We start from the raw sequence: 12,284 nt of genomic DNA, 5'->3' as shown, positions 1-12,284 counted from the left end.
GGCTTTGTGGGCGTGGTCTAATTACACATGCGGCCACGCCCCTCTACTCCCATTGGTCCGTCCCTGCTGGTGGCGCGTGTTGAGGGCGGGGCCAGCGCGAGCGGGAAACCGAGACCGGGAAAAACCGGAACGGGGAACCGCGGAACGGGAACGGAGCGGGAAAATCCAGGACCGGGAAAAACCGGAACGGGGAACCGCAGAACGGGAACGGAGCGGGAAAATCCGGAACCGGGAAAAACCGGAACCGGGAACCAGGGAACGGAGCGGGAAAATCCGGAACGGGGAAAAACCGGAACGGGGAACCGGGGAACGGGAACGGAGCGGGAAAATCCGGTACCGGGAAAAACCGGAACCGGGAACCGGGGAACGGGAACGGAGCGGGAAAATCCGGAACCGGGAAAAACCGGAACCGGGAACCGGGGAACGGGAACGGAGCGGGAAAATCCGGAACCGGAGGAAACCGGGAACCGGGGAACGGGAACGGAGCGGGAAAATCCGGAACCGGGAAAAACCAGAACCGGGAACCGGGGAACGGGAACGGAGCGGGAAAATACGGAACCTAGAAAAACCGGAACCGGGAAAAACCGGAACCGGAAAAACCGGAACCGGGGAACCGGGAAACCGGAACGGAGCGGGAAAATCCGGAACCGGAGGAAACCGGGAACCGGGAAAAACCGGAACCGGAAAAACCGGAACCGGAACCGAGGAACGGGAGCGGAGCGGGAAAATCCGGAACGGGGAAAATCCGGAAGGGGGAAGAACCGGAACCGGAACCGAGGAAGGGGAGCGGAGCGGGAAAATCCGGAACCGGGAAAAACCGGAACCGGAAAACGCGGAAGCGAGGAACGGGAGCGGAGCGGGAGCACCGGGGCCGGGCCCGGGAGCCCCGGGATGAGGCGGCGGCGCGGGGGCGGCCCGGCCCCGGCCGAGCCCTGCGGGGTGTGGCTGGACACGGCGGAGCTGAAGCGGGGCCCGGCGCGGGTGAGGCCCGGGAGGGGCGCGGCGGGGCCGGGGCAGCCCCGGGACCCCCGGAGGAACCCCCGGTGACCGAGGCGTGTCCCTCCGGTGAGCCCCGGGGCTGATCCGGAGCGGGGCCGGGTCAGTGTGGGGAGGCTCCCTCCACCCCCAGTAATTTTGGGATTCCCAACCCAAATGACCGATGCGTTGGTAATTATCAATCATTGTTAATCAATGGTTATTATCAAATGATAATGACTTGTGCAGCATTATGAAGGTGGGAGCTGCGGAAGAGGGGTAGATTGGTTGATTTGAGGGGTAGATTGGTTGATTTTATATTGGTTGGTTTAATGTTAATTTTAATATTTTATATTGGTTGGTTTAATGTTAATTTTAATATTTTATATTGGTTGGTTTAATGTTAATTTTAATATTTTATATTGATTGTTTTTATGTTAATTTCAGTGTTTTCCCCTTGTTTTTCCCGCAGCCCCCCAGCGCCAGGCTGAAAGCTGCGGGGAGGAAGCAGAGCCCAGCGCTGCTGCCACAGCCCGGCCGCAGGCAAACCACCATCCCCACCTTCTTCAGCCCCCACGCAGGTACCCGGGCACCGCTGCAGCCCTGCCAGCCCCCCGCTGCTCTCCTGCGCAGAAAAGTTCATTTGGGGGGCAGAGGGTGAAGGTTGGAACTCCCAGGAAGGAGGAGGAGGATGGTGCTGGGAGCTTGGATGTTGTGGGAAATGGTTTCAGAGGCAAAACTTGGATTTTGTGTGAAATGGTTTCAGAGGCAAAACTTGGATTTTGTGTGAAATGGTTTCAGAGGCAAAACTTGGATTTTATATGAAATAGTTTCAGAGGTAAAACTTGGATTTTATATGAAATAGTTTCAGAGGTAAAACCTGGATTTTAAATGAAATCGTTTCAGAGGCAAAACTTGGACTTTATATGAAATAGTTTCAGAGGTAAAACTTGGATTTTTGATGAAATGGTTTCAGAGGCAAATGTGGGACTCGATGCCTCTGTCAGGCCAGGGCAGAACTGGGGAGTTCTGGGGGATTTTGGTAACTTTGGGCTGTTCTGGGCTGATGTGCAGCCCCAAGCTCTGGCTGCTGTTCCAGGGCAGCCTCTGGGGATCCCTGTGGGGTTAGGGCTGGGGTTTGGATCAGGATTTGGGGTGGCACTGCTGGGGACAGTCCCCAGGGACACCCAGGGGACAGCGGTGATGCTGTGGGGGTGGTTAAATCTGGGAAATTAACCCTGCTTTCACCAATTCCTGCTGTTTTCAGGTGAAGGAGACAAAGAAAACGCCAGGCCGGCTGAAGGCTGGGAGGGCTCGGGGCTCCCTCTGCCCGCCTGGCCTGTGAAGATCCTGCCCTTGCCACAGCTGGAGAGAGCCTGGGAAGAGCCCCCCGGAGCTGAGCAGGGGGTGCAGGACACAGCCCGGGCTTGGAAAACACCTCTGGGTGCCCTGGAGCTCCAAGTGCAGTCTGAGAGGCAGAACAAAACCTCCCGTGGGGCTGGGGGGGACTCCTGGTGCTACAGCTGCTCCCAGAGCCCGGAGAAATCCTGGATATTTCCTGGAGAAGTGACCTCAGCGGGCAGGGAAGCACTGCCCTGGAGCAGAGCTGCCTCTGGGACGGGCTCTGCTGCGGCTGAGCACACAGAGCCTGGCCCAGGGGCTGAGCACACAGAGCCTGGCCCAGGGGCTGAGCACACAAAGCCTGGCCCAGGGGCTGAGCACACAAAGCCTGGCCCAGGGGCTGAGCACACAAAGCCTGGCCCAGGGGCTGAGCACACCAAGCCTGGCCCAGGGGCTGAGCACACAAAGCCTGGCCCAGGGACTGAGCACACAAAGCCTGGCCCAGGGGCTGAGCACACAAAGCCTGGCTCAGGGGCTCAGCACACAAAGCCTGGCCCAGGGGCTCAGCACACCAAGCCTGGCCCAGGGGCTGCTCCCAGAGGGGTTTGCTGCTCTCCCCAGAGCCCAGTGAGAGCCCAGCCCCTGCGGGAGCGTGGCCAGCTCCCAGCGGGGTCCTGCAGGCAGCTCTTCTCCCAGGACTCCCAAGGGAACAGGGTGATTGCCCACAGGGCCAGGGCCAGCCCCCCGAGGGCCAGCCAGCCCCTGTTCACGCAGGACTCGGAGGGGAACAGGGTCATAAAGCACTGGGAGTGAGCCCACCGGGCCCTGGCACGCTGTGGGGTGGCCACAGTGGTCACAGCTGGCACTGAACCCCCCCCAGTGCAGCCCCCAGCGCTTCTCTGTTCTCTGAGATTGATCCAAACTGATTGTTCTCTGCTTTCGTCCAAATAAAACGTTGGAGTTGGTTCCTAAGGGTTTGTTCCAGGTCTCAGCCTGTGTCCCTGTCCTGCCCAGGTGCACAGGGAGCAATTCCCAGAGCAGGCACTGCTCCACCAAACCAAACCCTGGTGGGGACAGGGACAGTGATCACAGCACCCAGGGGCCCTGGGGCACAGCCAGGCAGGGAGGAGCTCTCCCTAAAACTGGAAATTCTTACATCTTCCTTCTCTGTGCCACACAAATCTGTTTTTTTAAGGTGGGGGCGATGGTTTAATTTTTCCAGGACATCCAGGGGGATGAAGAAAGCCCCTGGCACCTGGATATATCTGGGATTCCACCCCCCAGGCTGCCCCACAGACCGGCCCCACCCCGAGCCCGGGCGCATCAATAACCCCACAGACCATCAGTGTCTTATTAAGGCTCCATTTTATAGAAAGGGAAAAAAAAAAACAAAATCGTACTTTAAATACAGCCATGGGGGGCATTGCAGGGAACGTGGAGCTCTCTGAGTGAGGGGGAACTGCAGCCACAGCCAAGGCCAAGCTCCTCCTGCCCTTTGCACTGGTGCCAGGTCAATGAACAGACCTCTGGGAGGCCAAATAAAACAGGTTGGGGATGCAATTTAATGGGACATTAAATTACTGGCAAGAAATTAAGGCCATTCTGTCATGCAACTGTGGGCTGATCTGTGAGAGAAGGAACACCCAGGGCACATGAGATCCCTCAGACCCGAGCCAGGGGGGTTTTGGGGAAAAAAAACCCTTTTCCCACCATGATCCAACAGCCCTGGAGAGCTGGAAGCACTCATGAGCTTGTTCTCAGCAGCTCTGTGGCATCCTCAGGATAAAGGACTGGGGGTCTGTCCTGCTCATAGTGGGCGTGGGAAGTGGTTCTATCCTTACAGCTCAATGCTTAACTGGAGCCTAAGGAAAAGTGCAGGTACAAAGGACTTCATCCAGGAGATCCTCACCAGCCACCAACACCAACACACACAGGTGGCAAAGAGCTTCCATCTTCTTAGAAAGGTTTTTCTTAAATAGAACAGCACATGGAAAACACATCAAAACCCAAAGGGTCCTTCCTAACCAAGTGTCCGGTGCACAAACCGTGTCTGCTTAATAAAAGAGGCAAAGGCTCAATCCTTGGGAGAAGGCAGCTACTGTGGAGGAGGTTTTGGGAGCATAAACTCTGCTTACAGAGCTGAGTGCAGCAGCATCACTTCTCCTTCAGGGCCAGGTCTTCATCCTTCAGGGCAAACTTCCTCCTGAGCACCTCTGCGATGAGCACGGCGGGGTCCTCCTCCTTCATGGCCGGGCGGCTCCTGCAGGGCACAGAGGACACAGAGGGCACACAGAGCACACAGAGCACTGCCAGCAGCCCAGACAGGAGCTGGACTCCTCCCTGCCAGCCTTCTCCTGCAGCTTGCATCATGACATGCTCTCACAGGTGGAGGAAGTGCAAGAAGAACGCCACAAAAACAACAAAAAGGGGAAATTCAGCTCCAGGAACTCATTTTGTGGCTCCAGGGGGATCCTGGAAATCTCATCCTCAAAGCTCTGGGTGATTCTTGTTCCACTGTGCTGATAACAAGCAGTCAACCCAAAACTTCATTAATTATGTACAGCCTCCATCCCCTCCATATAAATCAACCCTCAGTGAGGTGGTTGGGGGGAAGCTCTGGAAGTTTCTAGTTTTTTCACTAATTTTGCTGCACTATGGATTTCTGCTTCCCTATTTCAGTATGGGAGATCTCAGGCATTTTAAAGCAGGGCTGGCACAGATTTCCTTCCCCTACATGAGTTCTCCTGTTCCCAGGGTAATCTGTCTCCTTCAACAAGCTCACACAAGCAGCTCCTTTTGGAAGATTATTCTCCAGGAGGCCAAACCTCAGCTTTTTTCCCTCAGGTACCGTGGTTTTGTTTACAACCTGCAATAACAACCTCAGAGCTTTATTATTTTTTTCATACCTGAAGCCCTCCCTCACTCAGAAAACATTATGGAAGTTTGAAACATTCCTAAGAGACAAAAAAACCAAACCCTGCAATATTTCCAGCAGCCACTGGAACATTTCTGCATGTTCCTCAATCATTCTTGAAGCTTCCAAGGCTGAGTTTAAACACAAAGGCTGAGTTTAAGCACTGACTCCTACACAGCAGCAGAGAAACATCGATGTAATTATCTTTTCAAGCATCTTTTGCATCTTTAAGCACCTTTTCTCCTCCACTTAAAGAGCACCTGACCCTCTTCAGGCTTCCCAGTGCTGCCCAGTACAGCTGGGGGAGCACAGGGGCTGCTCCACAACTGCACCAGAATTAGGAAATAGAGCTCATCAAACAATGAACATCAGTAATTAACTTAATTTTTCAGCTACCTGCAACTCTTCAGACAGCTTTAATTAGGCTGTAATAACCCCAAACTATCGTTGCTGCGTGCAGGAGAGGCTGAGGAGCTGATGAGGGCAAGAAAAGGCTCGGCTGCAGCCTGTGTGTGGCAGCATTACCTGCAGGAGCAGGGGCCTGGCAGCTCCCCCCAGGAAAAGCAGAGCAAAGGGGGAATTTTGTGAGGGATGGAGCTGTGGCACCCCCGGCTGCTCTGGCTGTGGAAGCTGAGCGTGTTCCTCCCATCCGAATTGAATTTTTTCATTGCTGAGAATCTCATTCCTTTCAAACCAAATTGGGAAACAGCAACTGTGCACGGCCCCCAGGCAGTGTGGTATTTTTGGCCAGGAATCTCACACAGCAGAATGGGAAGTGTGGAGACCGAGCTGCAGCTCAGATCTGAGCCTGTGAAAGGCAGGTGGCACGGCCAGCACTGGGGAAGGAACTTCCTCAGCTGGGCTGGGTCTTGTCCGTGGAGCAGTTTCGGGAGTTCTCATGATCAGAACTTGTTAATTCTTCATGAGGCAAGCACAAACCCACCCTGCCCACGCCCAGAGCTGGGCCAGATGAAGAACCACACAAGCTGAGAAGCTCCACGTGTTAAACCCCTGTGTATTCCATGCTGGAGAAGCTCCATGTGTTAAACCCCTGTGTATTCCATGCTGGAGAAGCTCCACGTGTTAAACCCCTGTGTATTCCATGCTGGAGAAGCTCCCTGTGTTAAATCCCTGTGTATTCCATGCTGGAGAAGCTGCTGAGCTTCCCAACTGCCTGGGAATGTGAGGTGGGCTAAGAGCAGCACCCTCCTCACTCTGAAAGCTGCCAACACACACAGGGCTGGCTTGCACCTGGGCAAACACAGCTTTTTGTCAGGTGAACAAGCTGGAACAGCCAGCTTTAAACAGTTTAAATTCCCCTCCACTATTTCCTATCCAGGAAAAAGAGAAAAACAAAAGCAAACCAAGAATGTGTTACCAAGTTCTGCTCCAGGGAGGTATTTCCCCCATGAAAATTCTCCATTATTTCCTATCCCAGAAAGGCAAAAGCCCCAGGAATGAGTTCCAAGTTCTGCTCTCAACAGGCATTTCCCCCAGGGATGAAGGACACGGAGCAGCCAGCGCCGTGCCCAGGCTCTGCACGGATTTGACACAAAACCAAAAGAGAATTTCAGGAAGCACTTACAAGTCTTTGCTCTGCTTCATCCTGTGAATGTCTTTGAGAATCCCCATCATGTCAGCAAAGCTGCTGGCCTTGGAAAGGGACACGGAGTCCTCCTCGTCGGGGTCCCGGGGCTCGGGCCGGCCCTCGGGGGCAGAGCAGAGCGCGGCCACCGCCGGCAGCTCGGCCACCGAGGGCAGCTCGGGGCTCTCCAGCTCCGCCTCCTCCTCCGTGATGTCGCTGATCACAAAGGACGTGGTGGACTGGAAGGAGGGCCCAAAGCAATGGACAGGAGAAGAGGCGTTGGAGCTCCCTGGGGATAACAGATCTGGTGTCAGCTGGGCAGAGGCTGGAAGAGAAAACGAGAGGAGGATGGATGAACTCGCAGCAATCCACGTGGGACAGCTTTTCCCCAGCGCAACAGGACGTAAATCTAAACTGAGCTGCCCCCAGAGCCAACATCCCAGCAAGGGAGCTGCTGGAAAACATCCTGGAGGAAGGCAGAGCCCAGCCCCCAGGGATTGCTGACCCTACCTGACTCTGCAGCCACGATCTTGGCGATCTGGCTCCGCAGGTGGCTCAGCTCATCCTGCAGCTCTGTGGTCCGGCTCAGGGCTGGCAAACCAGGCTTCTTCAGGGCCAGCAGCTTCTCCTCCTGCTTCCTCAGGTTGGGCACTGAGGCGTTTCTCTGGATCACCGTGAAGGGACTCGGCTTCCACTTGTGCTTCAGCGGGCGAGTGTCACTTCTGGGGACAAAAACCTGTCAGTCCCCACATCCAAACCTCTCCATGACAAAGCCTGACCCCCTCTGAGGGCAGCAGAGCCTCCAACAAAACAAGTGAAGCCTCTGTGTACCACCAGAGGTGCAGAGGTGCTCTCTGCAGCACAGGAAACTGTGGCTGCCCCTGGATCCCTGGAAGTGTCCAAGGCCAGGCTGGACAGGGCATTTCAGTCCTGGGAGAACTCAACCCTTCCACTTCCTGACCAAAAAACACCTTGGAGCAGGGGGTTACTGTGCACAGACCAGGGAGTGAAGCAGGCATGGCACAGGCTGCTTGCATTTCCTACAGGAATTCCTCTCCAGGGACTTGTTTTTTGGTTTGTTTTTTTTTGTCATTTTTTTCCTCTCTCTGGGGAAAAATGTCTTTCAAGAGGCACCACATCAGACCCTGAGGGGACTGGGAGCTGTGGTCATCTGAGCAGAGTCTGACCTGAGCTCTGTGCCAAAAGCAGCAGATGAAAACCAACCTGACCCTGGCGTAGGTCTCCTCATCATCCGCTGCAATCCACACAATGTCAGCCAAGGTGGGCACGGGGGGCACATCACCCAGATACAGATCTGAGACACTTGGCAGGACCTGGCAGGAAGGAAATGCTGCTGAGGAGACGTGTTTGTCCTCCTGGAGCTGCCCCACATGTGCTGTCAGAGGCCCTGTGCCATGAGCAGCTGTGTCTGCCACATGCACAACAGCAATTCCAGCAGGTTTCCTTTAGTTTGCACCATTTTTTGAATTTTTGGAGCTGGGAGATAAATCCTTCGGGTCTGGGAACTTCCCTGGGCCAGCTCCTGCTCCTTTCTGCTGTGTGTGTGAGGCAGGAGGGGACACCTGATCCAGGCCAGGCGCTGCCAAGGCCACATGCCACCCTCTGCCACCCCAAGTGCCAGCCCTGCGCTCTTGGGGCGACATCAGGGACTCCACAATCCTGGGAACTGGCCCAGAGGGCCCCTTGGAGGTCACACAGCAAAACCCTGGCTCAGCAGCTCCACCTTTCCATCTCCTCCAGCTCAGACACTGCCCGAGCAGGGATTTCCTCAAGCTGCCAGTGATCACTTTACAAGAACAGAATTAAAGAAGAAAGAAATAATAATTAAAAAAATTCTTAACTGTACTGGTGCAGGTTTTGTGGCTACAACCCTGTGGATGTGTGGGGCCAAAAGAGCAGCTGATGGCAGTGCCTTGTCCTGCCCCAGCTCCCCCAGCCCCCCCAGCCCAGGGGTCACTCACCTCGAAGGTGGCCCTGGGACAGGGCTTCAGGGGCAGGTTGGAGCCGATCATCCTGACCACGCTGCGAGCCGAGCCATGGGGCTTGTTCTGCCAGATGGGGATGGTCTGCAAGGAGCCACAGCACACGTTAATAGCTCCACTCAGCGCTCTTCTTACACTCATTCATCTGGAAATTCTCCTCAACTGTCAGGAGTCTGATGTCTGACTCTTTATCTCTTCACTTGTAATCTGTGATAACTGAGGTCCCCATTTCACCAACTGTGTTCAGCTGAGCACAGCTGACAGCCAGACAGGTTTTGGGGCATTTTGGACATGGGTGCAGTGTCCTCAGGACTGAAAACTGCAAGCACTCAGTAACAGGCACTGTCAACAGGCATTTTCACAAAGGAAAACTTGGCATAGGGAGGAAAACAGCAACACACAAGGGCCCAGGAGGAAAATGACATCAAAAGAGAGTGTCACTCATGGGACACTCCTGCTTTCACACCACCTTTAGCAGAAGCACTGTTAAATACCCCAGGGCAGCTGTGAGTCTCCTTCCCTGCACGAGCTGCTGAGGAACCTGCTCCAGGAGACCCTGCCTGAGCAGGGCTGGACCAGGTGACCTCCAGAGGTCCCTTCCCAGCTGAGCTGGGATGAGCTGAACATTTCTGGGTGACAAGTGACAAGTCTACCCAGTGCCTGTCCCAGCCCAAGGCCACGGGGAGCAGCCCTGGGGAGTGCTCTGAGAAACAGCAGCTGCTTTAGAGCTCCCAGGACACTTCTGAGCTGGACCCAAAAGGTGAAGTGCTCTGCCCGTGACAGGAACAGCACAAGGCTCTGCACAGAGAACACCACAATGACAAAGCTCAGCCCACAGCACACCCGATAATTGATTTATTGCTGCAGCTCGTTCTGTGCTGTCCCTGACACACCTGAAATTCCAGAGGAGCCCTTCAGACCCAACCTCTGCGATGGGCAAGGGGAGGACAGATCTGGGCTGGGGCAGTGCCTGGGAGCTGCTGCTGGGGAAAGGCGCTGGAGGAAGGCTCTGAGACAGGTACCTGGGGCTGGGACAGGTACCCGGGACAAGTACCCAGGGCTGGGACAGGTACAAGGGACAAGTACCCGGGGCTGGGACAGGTCACTGGGACAGGTACCCGGGGCTGGGACAGGTACCCGGGCCTGGGACAGGTACCCGGGACAGGGGCCTGGGGCTGGGACAGGTACCCGGGCTGGGACAGGTCACCGGGACAGGTACCCGGGACAGGTACCTGGAGCTGGGAAAGGTACCCGGGGCTGGGACAGGTACCCAGGGCTGGGACAGGTCACTGGGACAGGTACCCGGGGCTGGGACAGGTACCCGGGACAGGTACCCAGGGCTGGGACAGGTACCCGGGGCTGGGACAGGTACCTGGGACAGGTACCCGGGACAGGTACCCGGGGCTGGGACAGGTACCCGGGGCTGGGACAGGTACCTGGGACAGGTACCCGGGACTGGGACAGGTACCCGGGACAGGTACAAGGGACAGGTACCCGGGGCTGGGACAGGTACCCGGGACAGGTGCGGGTGTCCGGGGCAGTGTCCCGGTGTCCCGGCCCGTGTCACTTACGGCCTCCGCGTCCATCTCCGCTGGCTCAGCGCCGGCCGCTCATCGCACCCGCTCCGCTCGCTCACTGCAACACACAAGGAGCGCTGCGGCACGGCCCGGCCCGGCCCGGCACGGCACGGCACGGCACGGCACGGCCCCGGTACCTGCGGGCCGGCGGCGCCGCTCGGGGCCGCTCCGCCGCCACGGCCCGGAACAGAACCGGGGCCCGCCCCGCGCCTTCCGGGGCCGCGGCGCCTGCGCCGGGCCGGGACAGCCCCGGGACAGACCGGGGACAGCTCGGGGACGGCCCGGGAACAGCCCGGGACAGGGACAGCCCGGGGACAGCCCCGGGACAGGGACAGCCCGGGGACAGGGGACAGCCCGGGGACAGCCCGGGGACAGCGCGGGGACAGGGGACAGCCCGGGGACAGCCCCGGGACAGCCGGGGGCCAGGGGACAGTCCCAGGACAGCCCCGGGACAGCCCGGGGACAGGGGACAGCCCGGGGACAGCGCGGGGACAGGGGACAGCCCGGGGACAGCCCGGGGACAGGGACAGCCCAGGGACAGCCCGGGGCCAGGTGACAGTGGAGACACCCTGGCGCACGGGGAACATCCAGGGATACCCCCGTGCAAAGACAACATTGGGGCCACCCCGGTGTAAAGGGACATTTGGGACACCCCAGTGCCAAGGGACACTGTAAAGGGACACCCCGGTGTAAGGGACATTGGGAACACCCCGGTGTAAAGGGACATTGGGGACACCCCGGTGTAAAGGGACACTGGGGACACCCCGGTGCCAAGGGACACTGTAAAGGGACACCCCGGAGTAAAGAGGGACACTGGGGCCACCCCGGTGTAAAGGGACATTGGAGACACCCCGGTGTAAGGGACACCCCGGTGCCAAGGGACATTGAGGACACCCCGGTGCGGGGCAGCGCGCCCGGCTCGCCCCTCGCCCACCCGCACCCCGGCGGAGGAAGGAGAGCGGAGCCGGGCTGAGGCTGCACGGATGTTTTTACCGGGGCCGCTCCGCCGCCCCTCCCGGCCGACATCGGCCCGGGCCCGCCGCGCTTTGGGGCCGGGGCGTCACCAGGCGCGGCAGGGGCGGCGGCGGGACCCGCTCCCGGGACAGAACGGAGCGAACGGGCGGGCACAGCGCTGCCACCGACCCGCGGACACCCGGGCACCCCGACAAAGGGACACGGGTGTCCCCTCGGGATCCCCCAGGCTGCTCGGCTTGGGGGTGGCTTTGGGGCTCCCTCGGCTTGGGGGTGGCTTTGGGGCTCCCTCGGCCACTGTCCAGGATGGTGAGAACAAACAGCGGCTCTGTGGGGTTGCAAAGGCTGCAGCCCTGCAGGGATGGAGGTACCCGAAGGGGTGACAGAACTCTGCAGTGCTGCCCCGAGGCACAGCCAGACCCAGCTTGTCCCGCTGGGCTGTGAGAAAGTGCAGAGCTGATGCATAGTTACAAAGCCAACACTGAGAAACGTCCCGGGGCCATTAATTAATCTCACTAGAGCAATTAGTGAAGTGACAGCCCAGAGGTGCAGCTAAGCTCAGTGCCCAGGCCATGGACAGGAAGGCTGGGGCACGGTGGGGACAGGGTAACTGCCACCCCCAGGCTCCTCCCAGCACCTGGAGCCCAGCAATGAAAATACCTCGTCAGAAGGGAAAAAAAAAAAAAAAAAAAAAAAAAAAAAAAAAAAGGCTTTTCCCTTAACTTGATTTGGTCCAACAAAATTGTGCTTCAGAGAGCAGAAAAAGCATCACCAGCCAGGGCTGGCTGCAGGCAGCTACTGAGGATGCTTTGTCCCCTCACGTGTCTGTAGGAATATGCCTTAAAACCCGTTCCACTCAACCTTTCCTTCTCCAAATTACAAAATGATGCTCATTCTGTATCCAGGCACTGGCACAG

At 57.5% G+C, this 12,284-nt stretch overlaps 2 protein-coding genes across 3 annotated transcripts; one reads left to right on the top strand and one right to left on the bottom strand.

Moving 5' to 3' along the window:
- On the top strand, positions 1 to 3,288 carry LOC105758795 (uncharacterized). Of its 2 annotated transcripts, none has more exons than XR_012051792.1 (3): positions 1 to 1,065; positions 1,448 to 1,556; positions 2,243 to 2,277. XR_012051792.1 is itself a non-coding variant. In XM_072917875.1 (3 exons), exons 1-3 carry the CDS (start codon positions 28 to 30, stop codon positions 3,127 to 3,129), a joined length of 1,950 nt encoding a protein of 649 aa, XP_072773976.1. In that variant the 5' UTR covers positions 1 to 27; the 3' UTR covers positions 3,130 to 3,288. The 2 variants fall into 2 exon arrangements, 1 of the variants encoding a protein (XP_072773976.1); XM_072917875.1 differs by having other exon boundaries at positions 1 to 981; positions 2,243 to 3,288.
- A 376-nt stretch (positions 3,289 to 3,664) lies between these two features.
- MTFR1L (mitochondrial fission regulator 1 like) lies at positions 3,665 to 10,604 on the bottom strand. The gene is made up of 7 exons (XM_030290610.4): positions 10,533 to 10,604; positions 10,390 to 10,453; positions 8,798 to 8,902; positions 8,040 to 8,149; positions 7,326 to 7,537; positions 6,816 to 7,140; positions 3,665 to 4,576 (listed from the first exon to the last, which is right to left on the bottom strand). The coding sequence occupies exons 2-7, from the start codon at positions 10,402 to 10,404 to the stop codon at positions 4,471 to 4,473; spliced, it is 873 nt and encodes a 290-aa protein (XP_030146470.3). The 5' UTR covers positions 10,405 to 10,453; positions 10,533 to 10,604; the 3' UTR covers positions 3,665 to 4,470.
- Between the last annotated feature and the right edge of the window lie 1,680 nt (positions 10,605 to 12,284).

This window comes from Taeniopygia guttata, chromosome 23, assembly GCF_048771995.1.
Source record: "Taeniopygia guttata chromosome 23, bTaeGut7.mat, whole genome shotgun sequence".
NCBI lineage: Eukaryota > Metazoa > Chordata > Aves > Passeriformes > Estrildidae > Taeniopygia > Taeniopygia guttata.
This window is presented reverse-complemented; position numbering and strand designations above follow the sequence as displayed.

Bases quoted from the DNA above. Each gene is read 5' to 3' on its own strand.
- MTFR1L (XM_030290610.4), bottom strand. The intron at 8,150-8,797 runs GTGAGTGACCCC...CCTTCCTGCCAG, and splicing joins GTCCCAGGGCCACCTTCGAG to GTCCTGCCAAGTGTCTCAGA. The intron at 7,141-7,325 runs GTAGGGTCAGCA...TTTCTCTTCCAG, and splicing joins GATCGTGGCTGCAGAGTCAG to CCTCTGCCCAGCTGACACCA.
- LOC105758795 (XM_072917875.1), top strand. From the start codon at position 28: ATGCGGCCACGCCCCTCTACTCCCATTGGTCCGTCCCTGCTGGTGGCG. The intron at 982-1,447 runs GTGAGGCCCGGG...TTTTTCCCGCAG, and splicing joins TGAAGCGGGGCCCGGCGCGG to CCCCCCAGCGCCAGGCTGAA. The intron at 1,557-2,242 runs GTACCCGGGCAC...TGCTGTTTTCAG, and splicing joins CTTCTTCAGCCCCCACGCAG to GTGAAGGAGACAAAGAAAAC.